The sequence below is a fragment of the Meles meles genome, chromosome 18, assembly GCF_922984935.1.
Source record: "Meles meles chromosome 18, mMelMel3.1 paternal haplotype, whole genome shotgun sequence".
NCBI lineage: Eukaryota > Metazoa > Chordata > Mammalia > Carnivora > Mustelidae > Meles > Meles meles.
Window position 1 is genome coordinate 43,559,735 of NC_060083.1, and position 21,520 is coordinate 43,581,254.

General features: G+C 44.6%; 2 protein-coding genes across 2 annotated transcripts; both read right to left on the reverse strand.

Annotated features, from left to right (window-relative positions):
- Window positions 1–1,217: 1,217 nt before the first annotated feature.
- Window positions 1,218–6,909, reverse strand: LOC123929532 (keratin, type I cuticular Ha3-II). Its single transcript, XM_045985332.1, has 7 exons — window positions 6,550–6,909; window positions 4,937–5,019; window positions 3,813–3,969; window positions 2,728–2,889; window positions 2,508–2,633; window positions 2,163–2,383; window positions 1,218–1,344 (listed from the first exon to the last, which is right to left on the reverse strand). The coding sequence occupies exons 1-7, from the start codon at window positions 6,895–6,897 to the stop codon at window positions 1,218–1,220; spliced, it is 1,224 nt and encodes a 407-aa protein (XP_045841288.1). The 5' UTR covers window positions 6,898–6,909.
- Window positions 6,910–13,599: 6,690 nt separating this feature from the next.
- LOC123929543 (keratin, type I cuticular Ha4-like) lies at window positions 13,600–17,028 on the reverse strand. The gene is made up of 7 exons (XM_045985356.1): window positions 16,598–17,028; window positions 16,414–16,496; window positions 15,729–15,885; window positions 14,698–14,859; window positions 14,478–14,603; window positions 14,133–14,353; window positions 13,600–13,684 (listed from the first exon to the last, which is right to left on the reverse strand). The coding sequence occupies exons 1-7, from the start codon at window positions 17,021–17,023 to the stop codon at window positions 13,600–13,602; spliced, it is 1,260 nt and encodes a 419-aa protein (XP_045841312.1). The 5' UTR covers window positions 17,024–17,028.
- Between the last annotated feature and the right edge of the window lie 4,492 nt (window positions 17,029–21,520).

Consider the following 21,520-nt stretch of genomic DNA (forward strand, 5'->3'; position numbering starts at 1 on the left):
CTTCATCTCAAGCAGAGAAGACCTAACTGGCAGTTTAGCCCAAGACAGGACAGTGGCCTTACACGAGCCACAGTGTGCACAGCTGTGGAAGCCATCGGTATGGCCAGACATCAGTAGACACCAGCAGGGGCAGGGCACTGTCACTTTAATACTGGCAGAGACCAGAGACTTAATATCCTAGTTGGATTCTAAAGAACTTCTTTTGGGGTAGGGAAGGATGCTGGTCCCAAAATCCAATTTTAGACCTTGTGGTTTCAAAAGTCAAACAGGAAGAGAAACACTTTGAAAATCTGTCAGATATTACTCAGATATAAGAGAAGTCCTTTTTACTGTTCCAAATTCTATTTCCTGAAGGAGAGTTTCTGGGGTGCTGAGAGCATCATCTCTCCCCATTGTTAGAGTGTTGAAGAGTAGCTAAGACCCCGGTGCTTGTTACGGGTGGGTTTCATTCCTCACAGTCTTATCATACTGACCATGGGCTCTAAGCTCCTTATTACGTGAATTAGAAAGAAAATGAGTCATACAGATCCTCGTACTTGGTTGGTGTTCAGTAAATGTTAGCTTCTGTCCCTCTTCTGGCAGGCACTTGGAAGGAAAAAGTGGAACTTTCTAGAAATGTTAACCATGGTGCTGTATTGAGTCAGCTCCCATAGTGAATATTCATGATATTTGGATGAGACCTCTTGCCTTAGTGGCCCCACTGGTTCCTGGCTGGCCCAAGTGGACGCCAGGCTCACTGCACCTAATGAATGTTAATTAATGGTGATGAAGATGAATCCTCCGGGGAGAGGATTAATGACACCGTCCTCCTGTGCTTTCAAGTGGCTTTATAAGAACTACATGCAGAGTGAACACTTTGGAAAGAATGAATACAAATGAGCCCCATCACTGCTTTGCAAGAGGAAAGTTTATTAGGTCTACAGAGGGATTTAGGGACCTGCGAGGAAGGTCAAAGCAACAGAGAGAACCACAACACACCTGGTAGGGCACCTTCGCAGCCCAGACCTATTAGACCATCAGGTCACAGAATAGAATGAAGGGGATCGGGTGGGCTCAGCTCAGAGTCAGGCCACACCTGGGCATTTTCTCTCCTTCTAGACCATGATTTACGAGGCTGTCTGGGGCGGCTTCTGTGGTTGGTGCTTGTTAGAGAAGCAGGGCTGGTCCATCGATGGTCCTTCTGTCTTCACACAATCCTCTTGCTGGCCCCAGGGTATCTAGCATCCAAAGGTGTTGCAGGGCCCACAGCGGGAGCGTGGGCCACATGGGGTGCAGGGATTGGTAACGCAGGGTCCGATGGGCCTGTCACATGCATTGGTCGTGGCACAGGGGTTGCAGGGCAGCCTAGGACACCGAATTAATAGTTGGTCAGCATGAGAGGGATAATTTTTAAAAGGAGAGAGCTCAACCCAAGGAGACAGATAAAGGAGAAACCATTCTCTGACATCTTAGGAAGCCAAAGCCTTACTTGCATTGCCCCTTCACAGAGCTCTGAGACAGTGGCAGAAAAGGGCAAAGAAGACCGCAGGTGGCATTCCAGCCCTCATTCTATTACCCTGGAGTCATGCGGAAGTGACTTTAGCCCTCGAAACCTCGGCCTCCTCGCCTTTAAGACGGGATTGGTAATACCTACCACACGGACTGTGTTTATGAAAATACTGTCAGGTGCTGAGTGCTGTACTCTGTGAGCTAATGAATTGTCTTCTTGGTCAATATTCAAATGCTCATCTACAAGATGGTTATACTGTCCCCATTCTGCCTGTCTCAAATGATTGCAACAAGGATCAATGAGACAGGGGATTTGAAAGTGCGGGTTAAACCCAAAAGACTATTCAAATATATTTGATGGTCATTGCATTTTTGTTTTTCCTTTTGTTGTAACAGGCCAACCGTGAAGGTACAAAACTTGATTTATGCATCAGCCTCCAAAAGCTCACCAGTTGGAGAAAACAATCAAGTCTCACAGGCATCTTTTGGAACAGAAAATACCTTTTGGCCATCTAATGACAGCAAAAAATACCCTCCATGGTACACTACTGCAAAGAAAACTCTGATCGTTACAGACATATTGGCTTCTGGAATTTCACCTGAAAAGTCTCTGTTTTATCCTTGAGGAAAACTGTGTGTGTGTCTTACAAGGGTATGGCCTCCTGGCTACTCACTTGCAGTCCTCGCTCTCCAGCAGGCCCCGGTACGTGTTGATCTCGCACTCCAGCCGGGCCTTGATGTCCAACAGCACCTGGTACTCCTGGTTCTGACGCTCCAGGTCACTCCTGATCTCAGCCAGCTGGGACTCCACGTTGGTGATCATGCGCTGCACCTGGGACAGCTGGGAGCTGTAGCGGGCCTCGGTCTCCGTCAGCGTGTTCTCCAGAGAGTCCCTCTATGTGGGGAAGATAAGGAAGGTCACAGAGCCGCTCCTCAGGGAGCTTCTCCATGGGGTTCCAGAGAAGCCCCAGGCTTCACGAGGTCAGGAGAGTGTGGACAGTACCCTGAACAACACCCACCAGGTTGTGCTGGGCCTGCAGCTCAATCTCCAGGGCGTTGACCGTGCGTCTCAGCTCAATGATCTCTGCCTGGCAGGACTGCAGCTGCTCTGAACTGGACACCACCTGCTTGTTCAGCTCCTCGGTCTGAAACAGCACAGGGGAGAAGACAGAGTCAGACCCTGCTCAAGGGCCCCGAGGGGCCAAGGGGTCCTGGGTGGCCAAGTGCTGCGATGCCCACCTGGGTGGTGAACCATTCCTCCACATCCCTGCGGTTGGTCTCCACCAGGGCCTCATACTGACTCCTGGTCTCGTTAAGCACACGGTTTAGGTCCACAGTGGGAGCTGCGTCCACCTCCACGTTGAGGCGGTCTCCAATCTGGCAGCGCAGGGTGTTGACTTCCTAAAGGAGGAAGGGAAAGAATGAACCCACTGGGGGAAAAGTCTATAATAAAACTCTCTTTGATTGAGTCCAATGTGGTGGGGAGAAGATTGCAGTGGAATTAGGAAATATGAATTCAAGTCCAGTTGACATAAAACAGCTAAGTTACCTCTGTGATTCAGGCCTCCTATCTTAGTGTCTCCTCATCAGCATGATGAGGCAACTTGAATAAGTATTGCTAGTGTTCCTTTCCAATCCAAGATCCTCTCATTTCTTTCTGGTTTTCCCTTTGCTCAGTGACAAATCTGGCATGGTATCTAGTTTATAATTATTGCTCCTTAAACATAGAGAAACCAGGAATAACTCCTCCGTTTATTTCATGGTCTTCTACTTTTATATACTCTCTACTTGGGATAGTCTCCTTTTCTTCAAAACATCTAATCTTCAATATAGGCATCTGACATCCTACTATTATTACATTCAACCATGAAGTCTGAGTCAACCATTATTTAAATTCTTTCATCTCTCATTTTTCCCATCTATCCATCCATCCACCCATCCACCCATCCATCCATCCACTGGGTTCTAATATCTAGGTGACATATGATATGAGGAAGTTTGCTGTCTCCTTCTAGCCTTGGTCCTTAATTTGGCACCTTCAGAAGATAAAAGATTTTGTCAAGCAGTAGGAAGTACTTTAAAGATCTTTGTGTGGACTTTTGGCCATATATCTGGCCCCAAGGGGAAATAAGTCAGCTGACCACATTCTTTAAGGTAAAAGAGGTAAGCTTATGACTCATTCCACCAAAATCCCCCAAATGTGTTTTGAGCAAGCAGCAAAATGTTGTGTTAGCTCTAGGGTGCTTTGCAAAAACCAACCTTATCCTGCTCAGGAAAGGTATGGAACTCTCCATATGGGATGATGGGGGTTGGGAATCCCTCACCTGCTCGTGGTTCTGCTTGAGGCTCAGCAGCTCCTCCTTCAGGGACTCCACCTGGGCCTCCAGGTCAGACTTGCACAAGGTCAGCTCATCCAGGATCCTGCGCAGGGCGTTGAGGTCCGACTCTACAAGCTGCCGCAAGCCCAGCTCCGTCTCATACCTGCACACACGGCAGAAGTTGAAAGAGAGTCAAAAAAGACTTTTTCCAGGACTTTACGTGGCCAACCTCATCAAACTCATTACATTTTGAAAGCTTTTGAATTTTTCTCAAAATTCCCTTTTTGGAGGGGGAAAAATATACCATCGTGCTGTGTAAAAAGACCTATTTCCTCCCTGAGATCCACAGAGAAGGTATTGGTGGGGGGACCTATGTAGTTTTAATCTGATATTAACTGCATTTGTTTTAAGTGTTTGCTATGGATTAAGCCCTGTCTTGCTTCTTTAAGTGAGTTGGTGAACTTCATAAGCCTGTTATACAGATTGTTTTTCCAACCACCTTGAAAGCAACCTGATCTTGTGATAAAAGCACTGAAGTCGAAATCAGTTAGGTTCAGCCTCACAGTCATGACTGTGGATAAATTCCTTCATGTCTCTGAGCCTTGATTTCTTCATTTATAAAATGGAAACCAAACTAACTTCACACGGTTGGTCTGAAGATGAAGAAATGACATAGTAATTACAAATACGTTGCAAACTATACAGTCCCACAGAAAAATGCAAAATGCAAAGGATTCTTAAGATTGTAATGATCACACCTTAAAAAAATATCATATTCTGAAATGGATTTTGCCTCCCATTTTTGTGATTTAATAACTTTTTTCTGATGGGCTGATAGTGATGAACCTGTACTAAGAAGCAGGTGTGAAATTTACTTTTATACATGGTTCACGTAGTAAGTTGAAAAAGAGAAAGAATGGGTGACTTCTTTCACTCCTTAAAAATAAGGTGAAAACACAGCATTCTTTCATTCAGTGAGGAAACTGGCATTTAACCTAACTAACCCAATGCAAGGATCCTACTAATGCCATCCCAAAAATTTCTGCTTACGCACACCCAGGACAGAGTTCATCATGTTGCAGTTCAGCCTGTCCATTACTAGATTGCTCTGATCATTAGAAAAATCTTACTTCGTTCTGAAGTCATCTGCAGCCAGTTTGGCATTGTCGATCTGCACCACCAGCCTGGCGTTCTCAGACTTGCCGCACAGTATCTGAGGACAGGATTCATTATGAAAGGAGTTGTACTAAGAAGGAATGCATTGTACCTTAAAGTGAAAAGGTGTTTTGTTGTTTTTTTTTTTTCAAATACACATTCCTGCCAAATAGCTTTGAGTCTTCTCAGAGTTTCAGTTTGGGGATAAAGGGAGGATTAATTAATAGCACTGTTCATTTCAAAACATGGAGAAATGTGTTCTTTGTCATGAATTCTTCTCTCCTTGGTCTGCCTCTGGCTTCCTGAAGGAGTTGAGCACACTGAATATTGAGCCTTCCTTAGAGTGACCCACATCCCAATTTGCTTAGAATAAGCAAGTTTGCTTATTTCTAAGCATTATTTCTAAGCAAACTGGGATGCTAAACCCAGAAAAAAACTAGCCCAAGCAGAATAGGCTGGTTTTCCTACCCTCACATTCGTTATTCCGGTCCTGCTGACCTCTTTCTACTCTCCGTCATATTGCCCCTGTCCATGCTTTTGCACAGAGCTTCTCCCTCTCTCTGGAATACTTGGGGATGTCCTTACCCACCATCCAAGACCCCTTGCATGACCCATGTTCTCCTCCACCCCCCAGCTGCTTCAGGGGGTCACCTCCTCTATGCACCCCCCCAACAGTACTTTGCAATTAGCCCGTTATGCTTCTCCCCTTCACCCCAGCCATGTCTGTCTCCTCTATTAGACTGTGAGCTCCTGAAGGAAAGAGATTGTCTCACGCTGTCCTTTATCCCTCGCTCAAGTACTGTACCTTGTATTCAGTAAATATGGGCAAATGAATGCATGGTCTTCAAATTGCATGGCCCCTTCCTGACATTCACTTTGCTAACACTGCTGAGCAGTAGACAGTTAATCTCCTTGGAGAATTAAAGCCTTGCACCATTGAATATAAACTCCTGCTCAACCATCTAATCCTGCTCAGATATTCCTCTTCTAGGAAGCCCTCCCTGACCTATACTATAAATTAAGTCCCACCTCTATGCTGGCTCTTTACTTATTCCCGCTTCTACTCCTGCATTTCTGGCCCTAAATTTTCACCTGCATGCTTGCTTTAGTGAATGGCACAGGGTCTGAGTATATTAGTGAAGCCTATGGGGTCAACAGTTCTTTTGTTTTACTATGGACACAGTCTCTTGCAACAGACTTGGAAGGCTTTAAGTATTTGAGGATCCACTTAGGAAATGATTAGTTTTAAGAAATAATTCAGGTGCATATTTTTTAATGCTACAGACCTAAAAATAAGACCAAGATATCATAATAGAACTAAAAAATCAGACACTCTGGTTTTAATAAGCAGCAATGTAAGATTGCTATGACTGATCGTAGTCCAATGTCTTACCCCATCTCAGTCCATATCTTTCCCTATGGGGCTTCCCAAATAGATTTTCTAAGATGATTGGATGTGTCCTACCTAAACCAATGAAGTCAATACCTCTATCATCATAGCTTTGAATGGTCTTAGATCCATTTCAGAATTTGGTATGTTAAATTTAAATAGTTAACTAAATAGGCAGTGTGGTGGCCACCCCCTCACCTTCTGCTGGAGCTCCTCGATGGTCCGGAAGTAGGACTGGTAGCTGGGACACACGAAGGGCACCTGCTGCTGGCACCACTCCCGGATGCGGCTCTCCAGCTCCGCATTCTCCCGCTCCAGCTGCCGCACCTTCTCCAGGTAGCTGGCCAGACGGTCGTTCAGGAACTGCATGGTCTCCTTCTCGCTGCCATTGAAGGAGCCCTCGCAGAACCAGGAGCAGTTGCCCACACTGGCGGGGATGTTGCAGGCTCCGGGCAGGGTGCAGGTGTGGCAGCTGGGGGGCACGCAGGGCCGGGAGGAGCAGATGGAGCGGCAGCTCACGTTGGGCAGGCAGCAGTTGTAAGGCATGGTGCTGGAGGGAGTGGAGCTCTGAAGGTCGGTTTCAAAGGCTGTTTCCTCTCTCTGGTGTAAGCTCTGGTCCTTTCTAGGACTTTATATTCTGTCAGCCATGGGTGTGGTGACCACATGCACCATTACCCTCTTTTACCCTATTTACCCATTTTTCCATTTGTTATTTAGCCACCTCACTTGAGTCCTTTACCTCATAAAATGCTTTGTCCTGGCTTCCTGCTAAGTCAGGACTCCTCACCAATTATGCTGGTTGGTTAAGTAAGACCTTCAAAGTGACCAACCCATTACCTTGCCAACAACAACGCTTGTTCACAGGGTGTTGATTTGCGGTGAGAGCTGTACCCCAGAGAGGGACATATCTATGCCTCTTTCTCCTAAAGGAGGAAACATCTGTGCTCATCCAGCTCCTGTTCAGTGAGGACTCCGAGAAAAGCCATTTAAGGAAGCCCATGTGGAGACTAGACTGTTTGGTAGAAAATCCTGGAAGCTGAGATCAGAGCAGACCGATGAGGCCACCCTGTTCAACAGCCTCTTGCCCTTCCATCTAGGCAAGATGGAGGCAATTCTTCCCTCTCCTTAGGGGGCTGTAGGAAATCCCCCTAGGCTCTGTTTCTACTATTACTCAATGTTCATTGAACATTAAGAAAACAAGCAACTTGGGAGCACCTATGCTTACACACAACATGAGTATCATCACAATGGTTCCTGCTTATTGAGCACCCACTATTCAAAGCACTGTATATCCATTATCTCCTTCAGGCCTCACAAAGTCCTGTGGGGTTTATAGATGAGGACCCAAGCTCTGAGAGGTTTCCTATGGTCCCAAAGCTTATGCATGGTGGCCAGTATTCAAACACAAACCTCTTTGACTCCAACAGCCATGCTCTCTCCATCACACCAACTGTCTTTCTTCTGACCTCCTCACTGATATACAAACGAATTGAGTTCCATGAAGCTCAACCAATACTAGACAGTATCCTCTCCCAAATTAGAATGATCCAAGAAACCCAAGCCTGTTCTCTATCAAAGAACCAAAGGTCATTTCTATTCTAATGGAAGAAAGTCTAGTAAGTGAGTAAGTAATACCTGCTAAAAGCTTAAAAAAAGGAAACCCTTGGTTGATTTGATGAAGAAACATCTGAGCCCAGTTCTGCAAATGATGTGATCCTGAAAAACCACCACATCATGACATGCTTAATAGCATCTTGTGACCTTCAATACATTGTGGCAAACAGATGTTCTGCCTGTGTGCTATTCCAGATGGGGATACAAACTAGGAGGGTTTTATGTTTAATCTATCAATTCTCGAAACAAGACAGATACTCCTTAAAACAGTTCCTTTTGAAAGCTATGTACTAATTCCTTCTGTAGAGCTACTACTCAGATCATCCCTTCTACAAAGTTGACCTCACAGTCTGGGACACTTTCTTTTGGTTATCCTCATTGAAGACAAATCTCCATCTTCTGAGGGTGTTTTTATTTTTGAAAACAGCCAGATATCATTTGGAACCAACCCTAGTGAGTGGAATAAACAACCAAACTTAGCATTTTTAATGGGTCAGAAGCACATTGTGACTGTAAAACAATAATGTACATTTTCTTGGGTGACTCTGAAAGTCATTTCCAATGTGGAACTTTGAATATGCTTCCATGAAGGACAGAAGATTTGGAGTAAATGTGTGGTCTACCAGAGCATAATGCTTTGAAGACAATGCCGTCCTTAAGCACATTCACAATCCACAACTCTCTGACCTCCTGCCTGAATCTCTACCTTTAGAGAGATACAAGATGGATGTGCTTGTTTAAAATCAGTACCAAATTGACTGAAGCCTATTGGATCAGATCAAATAACATAAACCAAATAGCAGGATTCATTAGCTATTCTGTTTCCCTCCTTCTTCTATGCCCCAGGCTTCAAAAGAGAAAAATCTAGACTATGGCAATTTTTTAAAGAATAGGAAAGGAATGCTGTGTAGATTGCCAAAAATATCCCTAGGGATCCCGAAACCATTACAGCAGTTTGAACCTCAGAGCAAAATGAAACGGAGGTAAGTGTCCCTGTATCTTCAAAGGTGGAGGGCAGAGTTTAGAAAACAGGACCACTCCCACCCCTTGAGTAGAAATAACCATGATTGCTGCTTGGCTGCATGGTCATTAAGTTATAATGAGAGAGGTTTGGGGTTTATTGAGAAAAGAGCCAAGTTTCAAGTCATTTCCCAGGAATTCTGGAGGGCAGTTGCTTTTTATTTATTCCACTTACTGTGTGCTGTGCATCTTTACCTTTACATAAGCAATGCCATCATCTCTAGTCAATGACCCTTCAATAAACCTGATGAGCAAATCAAATCCTAACAAACAAAAAGGTTTAAACCTGCCCATATAATTGTGGCAGACGCCATGGTAAGGCTTCTGGTCACCAGATGTGAGAAAATTGCAGTTGAGGTTTAAAGATACTATCTATTATGGAAGCCAAGGATATTTCTGTAGGAGAGATCACATGCAAACTCATCAGTGGCACTTAACCACAGAGTGGAATCAGGGCAGATCTGCTAAGACCATTCTTGCCATGGCAGAACTTTAAAGGTATTAGGAAGCCTCTCCACTCCTTCCCAAAACCATCTTCTCTGATGCCAGTACCTGGCACTTAAAATTATCATCATGAGAAATGTAAACTACATTCTTTAGGAAATGCAAAGTGACATATTGGGTCCCTTACAGATTTACTCTATCTTAATGTAGATGAATAGCAAGGAGAGGACAGGAGTGGTATCCCTGGACATACACAACCAAGATACTGACATTTGCCTAAAAGAGTTGGAGAGTTGACCATTGGAGAACTAGAAAAGCAGAAACACTCTTTGATACCAACATCAGCCCACCCTGCTAAGCCAGCCCCAGTTAGAGCTGCTTATGAGAAGAAGATACAGAGCTTCCATAGACTGTTCCATTAAGGTGTCTGTTGCCAATTTACCAATCACCCAGACTTTCTCCACATTGAGGGGAGAAATTATGGTGGTGATCCAGGAAATAAACTAACAGGTTTGGCTTTGGGAAGATGTTCAAACAACATTTCCAATGAAGGACAAGCAGGGAAGGACATGGAGAATGAGCCAGGCCGATAATAATATGCGCTGAGCAAAGAGAGGTACAGCACCCCAAAATAGGACTCAGTGCTCATTACTCAAATCCTCCCTAGAGCTGCCATTGTTTCTTATACTCGGGCTTCAACTCCCAATGGGAATAGAGTTTGGAGGTCTTCAGGGACCAAGCAAAATCAGAAAAATGCAAAGTTCATCAGTATGTCTTTAACTCTACCCAGTCTAGAATACAGGAGTCAAGAAGAACATGAAACAATCCAAGACAATATAACTTAATAGTCCTACTCTTCTGGGAAAGCTAGATCTGGGAACCACTCAGAGAAGGGATAAAAACCTGTTTATGTGACTGCTCCACAGATCAAAGGGAAGAGCAGATGCCAAAACATTTTAAGAGTTACACAGAGGATAAAGCAAAGTAAGCTTCATGTTTAGTATGAATAAGTTGTGTTGAACACTTGCATTAAGTTTGCTATCAAGATGGTGATTTGAAACAGATATGAAAGAGCCACTGAAATATGCCTTCTTCCCCCTGCATCCCATAGACCCTGCTCTCTCTATGGTCATCAGCGATCTCCCTATTGCTATGTACACTGACTTGTCTGAATCCTCAATATTCCTGACCCTTCAAGAGAGATATTATCTTCATCTAATTAAAGACTAGTGTAAATCATAGAATACTGTAAGTGGAATAAATAAGGAACAGTAACACTAATGAGGATTCATGAGAAAGATGTCATTGACCATCCCCTCATCAAAACCCCGACTTCTTTTGACTTCTGTGTTGCTTCAGCTGCTTCCCACTCCAACTGTTTATAACCAGATGTCACCTCTGTCCTTGGGGACTGGGCCAAACCAAGGAGGAACCTCATGCCAGAGACTTTGGAGAGACTGAGGGCACTCTATCCTTTCTCCCAGCGCTTCCCAAGGTTATCCCTAGTCTAACATCATCCCTTGACAGTCTTAACAACTCCTACAGCTCTAACTGATCATTTCTGTTTAGGTAACCCTCTGACATCTCTCCCAAATCCAGTCATTCTCTTCCAGCTCTCTTCACTGGAGCCCCACTGGTGTTTCATTTTCTCGGGCTCAAAAACATCCCTCATGTTGACCCAAAGTAGATATTTAATCAGTACTAGTTTCCTTCCTTTGCTTTCCATTGTTCTACCTCTAATCAGCTTCCACCTCCTGGACTGTGGCTCTAAAATCCACCCCTCCCTCAGCCTTCCACTCTCCTCCTATTTCAGCCCTATTGTCTCTCATCAGCCTCCCCACTGTTCTTCCTTTTCTCCCACTCAAGCCCACTTTTTGGGACCCAGCATGACCCAGCCTATACATAGCTGCTTGACAGAATATATGCTAAACTTTCTTACAAACAAATCTCACAGATAACCGTGAAAAGCACCCCCAGATGTGGTCATCTGTGACTACTTTGCAGTTTCATTTTCCACCACCATATTTATGCTTTGCTCCAGCTAGAAATTGTTCTGTCGAACTCTAGATATACTTCCTGCTTCCCCGCCTCCTCACTAGGCAAAGCTCATTTTCATAAAAACTTTCCCTCTTGTCATACCTGCACACACTCATCTGTCCAAACAGAGCCCATCAAACTTTATTTCAGAATTATGCTAATATCATATAGTACTCATTGATTGAAGTCAGAACAAGGGAAGTATTTAAAGTTTTAATAACCTTCTCATGAATACTTATTAGTGTTACTGTTCCTTTATTCCTCTTACAGTATTCTATGGTTAACACTAGGCTTTAATTGGGTGAGGATACAGTTTCTTGTAGGACAGGCAGACAGTATTTTCATGGACAGAATTATTATGGACAGAATTATGAACAGAATTATTGATTGAGCGCTATCTCTTCTTGGAACCTCTTTTTACTACTCTCTTACACTTCAAAGTAGAGAAATGATCCCTGAAAGTATAGTCTTTCTCTCAAACATCAGAAATTCATCATTCTTCATTTACACCTTTCTTGAGCCACACTGATGTTTGTCTGTAGCACAGTTATCTCTTTGTCTTTTCCACTCGAGACTATGAACATGCTGTGAGCTAGAACTGGATCTCGCTTATCCATATGTTCTCAGTGCTCTACACCCTAGTGAAACACACAGGAGATGGTTGACTGCAGTTGTGTAGATTAGAGAATGTCAAATTAAATGAAGAATTGAGATGGTGGCCAATAGAATTGAGAGCTTTAATAATTCAGATATGAGTCAAGTGGGGGTAGGATTAATATGAGAATATGAACACTGATCTTTGTTAAAATTATAGGAAGTAAAGTAATACAGAAGTTACAGGAGAACATTCTAGACCTATTTATAAAGACCTAGAGGAAAGAGTGAACTTGAAAAGAGACAGGTAAGGAGATACACTTTCCTGCACTTAATGGGTCTTTGGATTACAAAGTGTTGGGTATAACAAGTGGGTAACAAAAGGAACCAGTCTGGCAAAGATAAGTTGGAGTCTAATTAAATGTGAAATGGCAACATAACACCAAGTCAAACTGTCCTGTGGGCAACTGAAGACCTAGGACTTGAGCTAGAGAGCTTTGGGAGTCATCAGCATAGAGATGCTAGTTTTCACCGAACAGGGATGGAGAAAAAAAAAAACACAGCAGAGGATCTAGACATTTCCTCCAGTTGCAACAGAAAGGAGAAGTCAGGCTAATCCAGGGCTGGAGAACAAGTAGTAGGAGATATAACAAGAGGACCCAGAGTGTGTGGGTTTATGGAAATCATTGAAGGTACATTTTGAGGGAAAGACAGATATCCATATTGGTGATGCAGGTACAGCTGACAAGATGAAAGGAGAGAGGTTGGCCTGCTTCTCTTTGAGCAGTTTCTACAGAAGCTGGTCTTTAAGTACTTTAGGAGGAAGGGGAGCAGAGAATTGACCCCTGAGTGATGAGGGTGACAATGGGAGAGCGGTGAGTTTTGGGGGAGACTCTCAGTATTACCTAGGACCTTGCAGCCAAGGCAAGATGGTCACGAGTGCTGGAGGTCAGGGTTTCTGCATGGTCTCTCCTTGGTGGTAGCCTCCCAGGAGAATAGATCCCCTTCCCCATCAGTATTTACCATTGGAACATAATGGTTGGGGTCAGTCTTTTAACCCATTTCTTCCTAACAAAAAGGTATTTTTATGAAACAACAGCACAAGTTCTTTATAGTACATAAATATGAATGAGAAACACATTTACTATGCCAGAGAAATAAAGTTTATTGGGAAGTAAATGAAGTAGCTTCCTTGCATTCCAGAGAATACCAAAGAAGCAAGAAAAGCAGGAAACACAATACATACAGGAAATACCCTAAAATTAATACCTGGAGCTCAGATTACAGGAGCTGGTCATCTTCAGAAACAAAGATACTCAATCTTGAATAGGAAGGGATTTTCCAGATATTGGAAGTTAATGATGTATGTCTTTGCTTGTTGAATCTGGAAAGCATTTCTATGTCTAGAAATATCACATTTGGTGTGGGTAGGCTTCTAACTGGCAGCTGAGCTCCAACAAAGGCAAAACCTAAGGACCTTTCCTGTGCTTGATCTGAATGGCTTCATTGTCGTCTTCAAAAAGGATGCAAGTTCTTAAATTAAGCGCAACGCGTTTGACAGTTGCCACAGGACCCACAGGAATTGCCGCAAGCGTTGGTGGTGGCACATGGATTGCAGGGGAGCCTGGGAGGACAGAGGTTTAAAATGATTGGGGATGACTGTGGAAAGAGCCCTAGGTGCTTAATGAAACAACTCATGAATTCTCAGTGGTTGGAGATAGTTGGAATCAAATTTGATTGTTATCAAATCTTTATCCCCATCCAAGAAGACTTTATGCTGAGGCGGAAAATTGTTCTCGTGCTCTTGAGCTTTCATGGAACTAACACAATATGCCTTACCCAACAGTTATTGTTGTAACAATCTCTCCACCCCCACTTCTCCATTATTAGCTCCCTGAGGCAGGGGATGTATGCCCTTCACATCTGACCTTCAATTTCTGCCTAACTGTCACATAGTGGATTCTCTATAAATGCATGTTCTGTGAGTTGAAAATGTGGCCCACATGTGTATGCCCACAATGTCTTGTAGTCCCACCACATGGGACTACATGCCTCCTTTGCCTCCTACTCACTTGCAGTCCTCACTCTCCAGCAGGCCCCGGTACGTGTTGATCTCGCACTCCAGCCGGGCCTTGATGTCCAACAACACCTGGTACTCCTGGTTCTGACGCTCCAGGTCACACCTGATCTCAGCCAGCTGGGACTCCACGTTGGTGATCATGTACTGCACCTGGGACAGCTGGGAGCTGTAGCGGGCCTCGGTCTCTGTCAGCGTGTTCTCCAGAGAGTCCCTCTGTGTGGGGAAGATAAGGAAGGTCACAGAGCCGCTCCTCAGGGAGCTTCTCCATAGGGTTCCAGAGAAGCCCCAGGCTTCACGAGGTCAGGAGAGTGTGGACAGTACCCTGAACAACACCCACCAGGTTGTGCTGGGCCTGCAGCTCGATCTCCAGGGCGTTGACCGTGCGTCTCAGCTCAATGATCTCTGCCTGGCAGGACTGCAGCTGCTCTGAGCTGGACACCACCTGCTTGTTCAGCTCCTCGGTCTGAAACAGCACAGGGGAGAAGACAGAGTCAGACCCTGCTCAAGGGCCCCGAGGGGCCAAGGGGTCCTGGGTGGCCAAGTGCTGCGATGCCCACCTGGGTGGTGAACCATTCCTCCACGTCCCTGCGGTTGGTCTCCACCAGGGCCTCATACTGACTCCTGGTCTCGTTAAGCACACGGTTCAGGTCCACAGTGGGAGCTGCGTCCACCTCCACGTTGAGGCGGTCTCCAATCTGGCAGCGCAGGGTGTTGACTTCCTGATGGAAGAAGAAGAACGAATGATCCACATAAATGGATCTACTGTCTACCTTCCTACTGTAGGAAAGTACGCACAACAAAAATGCACTGAAGGGAATATCCTGATCATCCCCCAAGACTGACACAAATATGATGTAGGAATATACCCAAGTAGGGATCACATCAATTTCTTTCCCAAAAGCCTTAAAGAAGCTCACATTTCCAGTAAGATTAAATCCAAACCCCCTGGTGTATGCAGGTCCTACCTCATTTCACCTCACATCCCTATAGGTAAAGCATGCCCAGCCATATCAGTCCATGGGCCAAACTCAATATATATGCTCTAGCACCTCTGTGTTTTTGCTCAGCCTCTTCTCCCAGATTGAAACACCCCGGTGTGAATTCCTCCTCTTTCCCATGACATGCCTCTAAGAAGGGTTCTTTATCTCTTTCCAGGTAGACTGGATTACTCCTTGAATATGCTGCTTGTCCTCTCCCTGCCTTATATCATTGTCTTTACATGGCCATCTCCCCAGACTAGACTGGGAGTTCGTTGAAGAGAGGGGCATGTCTTATTTCTCTTTTTTCCTCCATCTCTCTAACTAATTCAGAAACTAACAGTGACAAGGAGAGAGCAGGGCTCAGGGCTCAATAAATGACTGCCCTTCCTCAGCATCTCCAACACTGTCCAACACTCATCCAGCTGCTTGAAAATAAGCAACCCACATCACTCCATGCTATGGGTATAGCATCATCATTCACTCACTGGCTGACCTAGACCTCTTCAGAGAAGGGTCCCAACCTAAGAAGTCTGATGTCAATCAGGCCTCTTGGTTGCCAATGCTAAAGGCATAGCTCTGAAGCCTCCTTTTTTTCCTTTTCCTCTTACCTCTTCATGGGAACTCTTGAGGCTCAGCAGCTCCTCCCTCAGGGACTCCACCTGGGCCTCCAGGTCAGACTTGCACAGAGTCAGCTCGTCCAGGATCCTACGAAGGCCGTTGATGTCCGACTCTACAAGCTGCCTCAAGCCCAGCTCCGTGTGGTACCTGCACATGCAGATCAGAGTGGGAGGATGAGGCAGGAAAGAATCCCATCCCACTGTGTGTCTTGTAGATGGGCTGGTCTCAATCTCTTTGAGCTAATACAGTTTTCTGCCTCTTTTCTCCCATGTTTCCCTCAAGCTCTGCACAGAGAGACTGGAGAGGACCCTCCCTAACTCACTCTAACACTAGAAGGTGCCCACCGGAGTTCATTAAATGGAGTCTCTAATTCTTCTCTCAATTTTGTTGGTTAATATACCACTATCCCCCAAGAACCAATCCATTCTCCAAGAATAGTTCATGTCGTCCAAATTTGGGAGTTTGAGAAAATCTTCCAGAAGATCATTATAAACTGAAGAGCATGCAGCGTATGGATTTCTGTTAGAAAATGGTTTTATACAAACCCAGGCTTGAGAAGAGAAATGAAAAGGGTGAAATGGCTGCCTCTTCCCTTCCAGGAAATGTTAGTCTCACAGGACCATGAGAGAGCCATAGGGGTCTTAGAGGTCACATAGCCTGAAATTCTCAACATACTTGGTTCTGAAGTCATCAGAGGCCAACTTGGCATTGTCGATCTGCACCACCAGCCTGGCGTTCTCAGACTTGGCACACAGAATCTGAAAGCAAGATTCTACTGTGAGGGCCGCTTGAACTTCAGAAGGTCTTATTGTTCAAGGACAGTCAGCTGCTGTTGCACCCCCACAGAAGACCCCCTCACCTTCTGCTGGAGCTCCTCGATGGTCCGGAAGTAGGACTGGTAGCTGGGACACACGAAGGGCACCTGCTGCTGGCACCACTCCCGGATGCGGCTCTCCAGCTCCGCGTTCTCCCGCTCCAGCTGCCGCACCTTCTCCAGGTAGCTGGCCAGACGGTCGTTCAGGAACTGCATGGTCTCCTTCTCGCTGCCATTGAAGGAACCTTCACAGAACCAGCCGCAGTTGCCCACACTGGCGGGGATGTTGCAGGCTCCGGGCAGGGTGCAGGTGTGGCAGCTGGGGGGCACGCAGGGCCGGGAGGAGCAGGTGGAGCGGCAGCTCACGTTGGGCAGGCAGCAGTTGTAAGGCATGGTGCAGGGAGAGGTGATGGAGAGCAGGTAAGCTAACACAGGTGGATGTGGTGAGGTTTGAGTCTCTCCTTCCTCCATGGTCCTTTTATACTCTTATTGATGGGTGGGGGTGGGCATACAACATAGTTTCCCTTCCTAATGCTTCAGCTAATTTTTTTCTCCAAAATATGCTAGTTAGATGCCTCCAAAGAGTCCCCTCAACCCATAAAATTATTCCATTCAGCTTGTGTCACACCAGGTTCCTCCTGGGTGCTAGTGGTTGGTGAAATCAGAGTTTCATCAGATGGCTTCAAAGGAGACAGAATCATCACAAACCCAAATGGTCTCCCCATTACTCAGAGGGGAGGAGATCCAGGGACATGGGGTGGAGTTGTTTGGGACTCTTCACCCATGAGGTTCTACCACTAGTTCCCTGGAAAGAGTCTGGAGAGAACAGTCTTCCAGGTGGCCCTTTTTTCCCAGGCCTACCCATTTCTCAGTGTTCGGTTCAACTTGACTTTGTAGCAGAAATTTGTCCTGTATTAGCCACTCATGAGAGTATTAACTGGGGCTTAAGGAGTTTATCAATACATGGAGATTGAAAATAATGGGTTGTTCAGGCTGAGAAGTGAAACTGGCTAAAATGGGTAGAATAACACTGAAGCAGAGATCAGCAAACTAGGGCCCACAATCCAAGTTCAGCCTGCTCCCTTTCTTTTCTAAATAAATGAACATAGGACACACCCACGTTCATTAGGTATTATCTGTGGCCGCTTTTGGCCTACAATGGCAGAGTTGAATAGTGTAACAGAAACCATACGGCTTGCAAAAAATACGGCCTCAAATATTTATGATCTGGCCCTTTAGAGAAGAAGTTTACCAATCTGTACCAAAGCAACAATCTCCCTAAAGATGAGAAAGAGAAGAAATACCTAGAAATAAAATTATGCCTGGAATAGTCCACAGAGAGTTCAAGGGGCAATGCTGAAGCATAAACATAAAGCATAATACTTCAGCCTCAATGGAATGGAAAACCAGAATGAGCAGCTCAGAGTTATCTTTGTATCTATGGTGACCTTATCTCAAAGTCTCTGGAAATTTCTCTCACCTTATCCCTAGTGCTACTCCTCTTTCTGAGAGCATTGTATATCCCTAGGGGTGTAACTCTACCCACCTGAGATACTCCCAGAACAAGTCACAACACATGAGAATGCACCTCACTCTGTCGTCCCTAAGAAGTGGGCACCATCTCTGAGGAATATGCACCTCTCTATTACCTCTGGGATCAGAGACCCTTGGACACCTCCAAATTCTTGGGAGTCTCCCTATTGCCCATTAAAGGATCTTAATGAAGTAGCCTTCCTCATCTCACCTTCTATACCTTGTCATTTTTTCTATCCTTCCTTCTACACAGAAACAAAATCTTGGGCTCAGACAGAAGTCCCCCAAAAATTATTTGTGCAACATCATATAAGCAATTTATGAACATTGTGTCCAGATTCCAAAGGAAGTATGAAGGTAACAGAAAAGCACACATTTGAAGCTAACATACCTGAGTTCACATTCTTACTGATCATATGAGTTCAGAGAAGTGAGTTCCCCTTTTTGACTCATTCTCTTCATTTCTTAAATTTAAGTAGTAATATGCTCCCCACCTCATAGTTTTGTTGTAAAATGTAAGTAATATATTTTGTGTGGGGACTCCTGGGTAGTTCAGTCGGTTAAGTGTCTGCCTTCGGCTTGAGTCACTATCCTAGGGTCCTGGGATCAAGTCCTGCATCAGACTCCCTGCTCACTGGGGAGCCTGCTTCTCCCTCTACCTACTGTTTCCCCTGTCATTGCCCCCCTCTCTCTCTCTTCCTAATAAGTAATTAAAATCTTAAATATATGTGTGTGTGTGTGTGTGTAATATTGTGTGTGAATATGGATGGATATTTCCATAACCTTCCTCCTTACTGTTGGCCTAGATGGCTCAGATGTAGAATTTTCTGAAAATCCAATTCTGTTAAGCAGACACCTGGGCACACAGCCCATGCCAGCCCAATGGTGATAAGACTTCACTCACTTACCTTGCAAACACTAGGGGCACAGAACTATATTCATGAATTAGCCAACAAAAATGCAAATTTTAACATTAACTTGGAGGCCGGAGTAGGAAGTTAACAGAGGGCCCATTGTCCCTACATTCCCTGAAAAGTTACTGATCTTGTGGATTCGGTTATCTTATTTGGGGTGGTTCTTGAGGAGGACATGTTCTCTACACAGAGTTGTATTGCCATGAAAGCCCCTTTTCTTGTACTGGCCTTGAAATGGATTCCACTGAATCTACTGGAGACTCCCCCAAGCCTTGTGTTTCTGTGCTAACATCCATAATAATGATGGTGGTGGTTTGGGCGATGCTGACCATGTTACTTACCACTTCATGAATACTTATTCTATGCCAAACAAGGCACTAAGTGCTTTAGTACATTTCTCATTTGACCCTCCCAACAAGCCTGTAAGATTGGCCTGTAAAATTATTCCCATTTTACAGATAAATTAAGAGATTGGGAAAGGCTCGGGATTTTCCCAAGACACAGCCAATAAGTGGCAGAGCTGGGATTTGAATAATTCATTGTCTAATTTTTGACCCTGAATACCTAAACACAGTGCAAACATTTGGCACAGAAGTTTCTCTGATTTTGTGAGGGGAAGGAAATCTCAGATTCCTTTCTTCCCCTTGCCTCTCTCTTTATAGTTTTTGTTTCTGATTCCTACTAGGGCCCTGTTCCCACCCCACCCTCCAAGCCCATCAGTCTTCCAAAGTCCTCTCTGCCCAAAGGCCTCTCTCACCCAGCTACACTCTATGGTACCCTCTTTTTTTTTAATATTTTTTTTATTTATTTGACAGAGAGAGAGGTCACAAGTAGGCAGAGAAGCAGGCAGAGAGAGAGGGAGAAACAGGTTCCTCACTGAGCAGAGAGCCTGATGCGGGGCTCGATCCCAGGACCCTGAGATCATGACCTGAGCCGAAGGCAGAGGCTTAAACCACTGAGCCACCCAGGTGCCCCCTATGGTACCCTCTTGAACCAAAACCAAATTATACTTATCTCCTTTTCTTCACAGGCAAAAGGATGTCCTTTTGCATGATTGATTGCTATGTCCAGATTGAAAATTAGATTGCCTTTTCTTAGCATCTAAAAAAGTCAAAATGCACAACGGCATGACCTAACATGGTTTAGAATGCCGGAGAAAGCCTACTTGCCTCTCCCTGAACTTTTAGCCTGATAAAACTTACCTCAGAAGTAGGATCTATTTCCTAATAATCAAAGAACTCTAGAGCTTGAAAGACCTGAATTTATGGAGAAGAACCAGATAGTGAAAGCCATCTGGAAAGAAATGAATAGCAATAGGTCATCATCAGGTAGTCTACTAGGACCCTTCACATATAAAATTCCATCTTCACACCAAACCCTGGAGGTTTCAATGCCATTATTGTCACCATGTATCAGAGATCAAGAATCCAATAAGAAAGTAAAGTCTAAAAGGACACAAGTAAGTAGACTCAAGTCTGCTGGGCCCATCCCACCTCACTGTGAAGTAGAGAGATAAGATGCTGGCGTAGGCCAGGATGTGACAAAACACGAGAACTGGAAGAAAACAGAGGTAGCTCATGAATTCCAGTGCCAGCTCTGAGCACGGACAGGAAGACACACCTCGGCTTCCTGCATGTTGCTTTGCTCCTCAGTAAACTGGAGATTAAAAAGTGACAAATCCCACAAGCTTGTGATGAGGCGTGCCTCCTGGAAGTAATGAGACGGGCTTTGACAGAAAGAAATGCTGCACATTCCTGGATGGTCCTGCTCTTCCTAGAGATCCTAACAGCAGCCTCAGGCCTCAAAGCACTCAAACAATGACTCTGACCACAGACATAAGGATGCAAAAAAAAAAAAAAAATGCCCTAGCTATACCCATAACAAATAAGAATTTTCAAGAAAAGAATGAGCCAAAATTTTCAGGACATAAGCTTGGGGTGGGTCAAGTATCTGAGAATGATATTCCCAGTGGGCTAAGAGTTCAGACCAGGACAGCCACGAGCCAATTAAATAGATCACAAAAGAGTACTGGACGTGAAAATGAGATGGGCCTGGGGCTCCATCAGAAGATGGGGTGGAACCAAAATATCAAATAATATTATATAGAATATATACTCCAGAGCTAGGTAGCGGAATTAAAGAAAGAAAAAATGATGTAAAAGACAACAGGATGGTATACAAATTCTACTGTTGGGCATGAAATAATGACAACAAAAATGATCACGCTTTTCTCTTCTTAAGAAGCTTATCTATATCTTAAGTCATCAATAATCAAAATTATAATCCTAATAAAAATATCTGGTTTGCAAAGTTTTTCCATAAACACAGTCTTCCACAATTCTCTTGGCAAATGTATAATGCAGGCGGAGAAGATATTGTTACCTCCACTTTGGGGAAACTGAGGCTCAGAGACGTTACATGTCTTGTCCAAGGACACAGAACTGATGAGAAGGTAAATGAGAACTTCTGGAAAGTGGGTCACAACTGGCTCATTAGAGTAGAATAGAGCCAGGAGATTTTT